Raw genomic sequence first — 5,917 nt, forward strand, 5'->3', positions numbered from 1 at the left:
AATTAATTTTGACACACATTCTTTGACACAAAAGCGGGAAATTTTTCAGAAAAAGAAAAAAAATAAAATTAAAATATGTCTAGCGGGAAAAAACACAGTTTATTTTAAGGAAAAATTTCACAAATGGTCACTCAACTATGACTCATTCGACACTTTGGTCACTGAAGTTTCAAATATATCACTTTGGTCACTCAACTATTACACTGTCAATCACTTAAGTCACTTTGTTAATTTTTTTCATTAAAAAAATTATAAAAAATACTTTTGGGTGACTTAAGTGATTGACAGTGTAATAGTTGAGTGACCAAAGCGATATATTTGAAACTTCAGTGACCAAAGTGTCGAATGAGTCATAGTTGAGTGACCATTTGTGGAATTCTCCCTTATTTTAATTCAGCGAGAGCATGAAATAGATATGTGACCTTCTTAAATGACGTGGTTTTAGGTAAAATATATAGGGTGAGATAAATACGATGCTCATCTTCTTTTCACTCTCCCTCTCTGGTTTCACGATCCTCCTCTCTCGCCCCATGATCTTCACATCTACAACCACTGACTCCGATCTCCACCTCCATATCATTTCAGCATTTCCTCTCTCCGACCCAGCATCCCACTACAAGAAATTTGACCTTTTGCAACGGGTTATATGCAAAGAGCCAAAATTCCTTGTATTTGGTGTGAGTATGCAAAGAATATTACAGTTCCTTGTATTTGTTTGAGATAATATACAAGGAATAGCAAACTTCTTTGGATTTGGGCTCCAGATATTTTAGAACCAAAATATTTCAAAATCGTTGCATTGATCTGGGCGGGAGAGTCTGGCGCTAAAATGAAAAAACTTAATACAAGGAATTGTATAATTCCTTGTTTTGTGTACATTAATACTGCAAGGATTTGAGATTATTCCTTGTATGTAATAAAAAAACAAGGAACCAAGTCCTTACTTCCTTTGCCGATATCAAATAGAAAAATAAACATATGGAAGCTTCTCTCACATATTCCAAAGACCAATTCTGAAAGCTCTCGATAATCTCTCAAATTTTGTCGACGAACTCTTACGAGTACCGCCTGTGCTCCTTGTTCCTATCGATTTTTCTATTCTTGTTTGGCTTTAGAAGAAGACATTTCTTCATCTCTCTCGTCCTTGATGTCATTCACATGATGATAGCTGCATTCAGGTTCTTGTTCTCTCTCTACTTGAAGATTTAATATTTGATAATTATGTTCTTGCGAATTGATGTATGGGCTTTCTATTTTTTTGCTCTGGGTTCTCTCTTAACAAGTCAATTTGGGATTTTTATGATTCTCTGTTGATTGGTGGTGATGAGAATGTTTTCAATTTGTTTTGTATAAACGGTTTAGGAAAGGTTTTTAGTTTGGCTAAACATTAGCCTGACTATGTCAAATTAGCTTTCAATTGCAAATATAAAAAATTGATCATTTGATAGTGTAAAGAATGCAAATTGCTAAAGACCTTGATATAGTTCATACCTTTTTGCAGACTCAGAGCTCTATTACAAAGAACTCTGTGAAAACCAAGTGAGAAAATGAGGGAAAGTAAGAAAAATTAGATAAGCTTTGTTTGGTTGGAGAGGAGGATTAAGGTAAAGTGTTGGGCTTTCATGGTCTGATGACTTTACCAGAAGAGGGAGTTGCAAAACGAAAATGGTTTAATTTATAAGAAGTGTTCATGGGGATTCTGAGATTGATGAATTTTTCAAGATTAGGTGAAAGATTCCCAACCAAATATGTGATTCTTTTTCCTTTTTTTCTCCTTTTTTGGAAGACATGCAGCGGGATGTCTAATCTATGCTATCATTCTTACACTGTTGCTTTTTTATGAAGGAACTAAGTACTCCAAATGAGGATATGTGGCCTAGAATGAGTAATATGCCTAATTTTAAATCTTCCTTTCCTAAGCAGCCTTCTAAGGACTTGGCAACTCTAGTTCCAAATCTTGAATAAGTTGGTGTTGATCTTCCCTTTAAAGATATGCATGCAATGGTGGCATTTTCTAAGTGTTTGTAATTGGCAATACATGTCCTATGAGAAACAATTTTTCCTCGAGGAATGTAAAAAAAAAAAAAAGGAAGTATATTATATCGATAGAGGAAGGGGATATACACTAAATGGATTGTCTTTTTCCTAATGGTTTGGGTACAAATGTTGTATGGATTGTTTTTTTAAAACTGATATGGTTATGGTTTTGTCTGAGTTTCACATATTGATTTCTCTCTAAAGGTGGTTGTGTTGTTGATCTATATGCAGGTTGATACTTGTGTTGCTGGTGGGGGAAAAGTGCTAATTCCTTCATTTGCTTTGGGTAGAGCTCAGGTATTTCAATCAAGATAATTTTGATTACTTTAACTTCAGTTATCTGTATCTCAGCCAATTTCATCATGTCTTAGTTAAAGAAGAGTGTAAAGAAGTATGCAGTACCTATGATCTATGTTTGTGTTTCCTCAGGTTCCTTTTGCCTGCTTCTACTACTTCGAATTGGACATCAAGGTTCTAGGCCTGCCACATTATTTATGAGGTAAGCCTTGTAGTTTAGTTGCTGGTCAATTTTTATTTTTGAGGTAAGCCTTGTAGTTTAGTGCTTGCCCTTTTAGTTCTGTGCATATGATATAGTAAAAATATGTAATATAAGGTCTTACATTGATTAGTTCTGCTAACATGTTGAAATTCCCTCCAATGATACATTGTAGACTGAAAATGGTTGACGTTGATTTTGTTTTTCTTTCTTTTATTCATTCTCTGTTAATGGTTTAACATTAAGGTTTTTTCATATTTCTCAAGGCTTGCTATACCTAATTGAGTTAAAGATCATTCAACAACCTCATTATTGATCCTGATTTGCTTTGCTATAAAAGGTATTTCCTTCTTTAAAGGAAAAAAAAAATTGTCTATCATCAGTACTTAAATTTCATCTTTATAATAAGCATTATTGTCTCACTACTAGGAAAGACGAAAGGATTATTACTCTGTTTTAATAGTGTCACTTATACTTATTGTGTCAAAATTTAACTATTTGATCTTGCAAATATTATTGCAGTACAAGGAAACCATTAAGGTCATTACAATGCTCCTGAAACGATTTGTGTGAAGTAGTTAAGTTGAGCTTGTGCGGTCTTCAAAGAAACTAAGGAAAAGGTTTGATTTCACTACCTACGTTTTTCAAGCATCGATCTCAATATGTCATGATATGAATTATTTATCTATCAACATTTATACATGTTCAAAAGTGTCGGCATATCTTTAGTTCATTATGATCTTGATATATATTTTTAAGTACTTTGTTTGCTTTCCTCGATTACTTTTGAAGAGTAGTGGTCCATTATATACATATATGCATATGCATGATATATGTGTATATTTAAGTACTTGTTTACTTGAATTCTTTATGGAAGAGTTGTAAAGTTAGGATATAATATAATAATGATTGTAAACCAAGTAATACTGAATTAACAATTCTTAGTATGAATGAAAAATAGAGGTAATTGAAATATTGCAGATGGCTCAAGGGAGAGGGAAGCGGATAAGGAAGGTTCAAAAAATGCCTCCACCTCAACAGCCAGCTACAACAACTATGGTAGATAATGTGTTAGCTACACCTACTGTGCGTGAAAATGTGCCAGCAACACCAACTATGACAGATAATGTGTTAGCTACCCCTACTGTGCGTGAAAATGTGCCAGCAACAACTATTGTTCATGCTCATGTGCGAGCAAGAGCTAGCATGCCACCACTAGCTAATGTGGCTCCATCAATTGATCAACTGCCTACCCAACAAGGTAAATCATACTTGTCTTCTTCTTTTTTTCCTTCTTTTTTTTTTCCAAAATAAATTGGGTTAGACATATAGGATAGGTAAATATATATAATTGGTTTTTGTTTACAGAAATCCCTTTTGTGGGCATTGGCATGAAAAGAAAGCGTGGTAAATCATGTGGTAAAGCTCTTCAGGAGCTTATAAAGGCTTATGGTGGACCTCTGCGTGTTGACTTTCATCCGACCATCCATGTCCCTTCTGATGACACAATTTCTAAAATGTTTACTTCTGAGATAGGAATTACTGTACGGGGCGGGGCACCAGTATGCAAATATGGTTGGTCTGATGTTGATGAAGATGATAAGAGGCTGCTAAGAGAGGATCTGCGGGTGAGTTTATCCTAAATGAGGTGGATTTGTTTGTGTTAAATAAATAATTGTTTACTAATAACTCTAATAAGTATACGTACCTAAGGTAAATGTAAATGTCATGTACCTGAATTGTAGTTTCTTAATCAGGTGTTCTTTGTGGTGGACTTAACTGATCCAGCTGTTGTTTCTTATGTGGATTCCAAAATGTCTACTGCCTACTGCCAATTCAAGACTCGACTGAAGAAGGAATGGAAAGCATTTGGCTCACCTGAACTAGGAAGAGCAAACCTGCCTAATGCAGATTTATGGCATGAGAGACCTGTCTCACATTGGCACTGGCTTTGTGACAACATATACACCAACCAGTCTTGCATTGTATGAATTCATTAATTTCTTTATTATTCAATTATTCTAACTGAAACTTTTATAGATTTGATTGATATTTATTTGCATAATGAAGGAGATTGCGGAAAAGAATTCTGCTAATAGGTATATGCAACAACATACTCACAGGGCTGGTGCACAGCCATACGTGCAACATGCTTTGGTGGCCTCTAAGGTAAACATGAATTAGTTTCAAGATCAAAAACCACTCTTAAATGGGCAGTTGATTGATTATTAATATATATGTGTATTTGTTTAATGGAGGGTGGGAAGGAGCTGTCGCTCATACATAATTGGGGAGAGAAACACAAGGATAATAATCATGAATGGATCAATGAGGCTGCCAAGAACAAATATGTAAGTCACTTAACTAAATTTAGGTTGTGTATACTGCATTAAGATTGTGTTGATGATGATTTCAGCCCTCCATTCCTTTTGGCCCTTAAATTAAGTTCGTTAATCTCTTGCTAGATCGTTGTATTTAATCATGGATAGTGAATGTAAATCATCTGGCCAATCTCTCTATCATCTATCTTGATATCTTTCATTCTTTTTTATCTTATTAATTAGTTGCAAACTAATAATCTGGGCATCATTCTTAAATATAGACATACTCAACATGGAAATTGACATTTATATCCAGATCACTTGGTTATGTTATTTGCTTTTATTTATCTATTAATTACTATTGTTTTTGTAGGAGAAGATGGAGGCTGAGAGGAATGCCCTTATAGAGAAGTTGTACCAAGAGGCACCCGAGGGTACTGCACCTGATTCTATCAAACTGACTTTGGAAAATGAGTTCCCAATAATGGCTAAGGAGCTTGGGAGGAAGGGTAGGAAGATCCATGGCATTGGTAATGTCCCTCACATACATTCTAACATACGCAGAGTATCTGCATGTGGTGGCACCAATTTTGAGGTAGCTGAATTGCGTGATCTTATCGACCAACTTACCTTTAATATGCTCAGTATGAAGGAACAAAATGGACTATTGAAGGCTCAAGTGGAATGTTTATTGAGGCGATCTCCTGGGCAAATGAGTGAGGATGACTTCCCCCATCCTAGCACCAACTTCTAAGACTTTGCTTGAGTAGTTTGGGTGAGCATTTGCTAGACTTTTGGTTTGATGTCCCTTTTTGTGCAGTTATAGCTTTTTACCTGGATTATGTCTAGCAATACTCAAGCAAATCCAATGTGTCGCTTTTGAGTAATGCAAGCTGACTCATAACAAGTATATTGGAATGTACTTTGGTGGATTTTCTTGAGTTTTGACCTTCTGCCTCACTCAAAGTCTCAATAGATAGGACATCTAATTAGATTAGTGTAGCTAGTGTAGGCTGCGTAGCGTCTAACTTTTGATGTACAAATGAACAAGTTGATTTGTGAA

The 5,917-nt window shown here is 35.2% G+C and overlaps 1 protein-coding gene across 1 annotated transcript; it reads left to right on the forward strand.

Moving 5' to 3' along the window:
- Nucleotides 1-2,831: 2,831 nt before the first annotated feature.
- Nucleotides 2,832-5,608, forward strand: LOC121049279. The gene is made up of 8 exons (XM_040505989.1): nucleotides 2,832-2,873; nucleotides 3,056-3,153; nucleotides 3,515-3,794; nucleotides 3,902-4,161; nucleotides 4,291-4,518; nucleotides 4,604-4,702; nucleotides 4,792-4,884; nucleotides 5,228-5,608. The coding sequence occupies exons 3-8, from the start codon at nucleotides 3,515-3,517 to the stop codon at nucleotides 5,606-5,608; spliced, it is 1,341 nt and encodes a 446-aa protein (XP_040361923.1). The 5' UTR covers nucleotides 2,832-2,873; nucleotides 3,056-3,153.
- The last annotated feature ends 309 nt before the right edge of the window (nucleotides 5,609-5,917 follow it).

This window comes from Rosa chinensis, chromosome 5 (genome assembly GCF_002994745.2).
Source record: "Rosa chinensis cultivar Old Blush chromosome 5, RchiOBHm-V2, whole genome shotgun sequence".
Lineage (NCBI taxonomy): Eukaryota > Viridiplantae > Streptophyta > Magnoliopsida > Rosales > Rosaceae > Rosa > Rosa chinensis.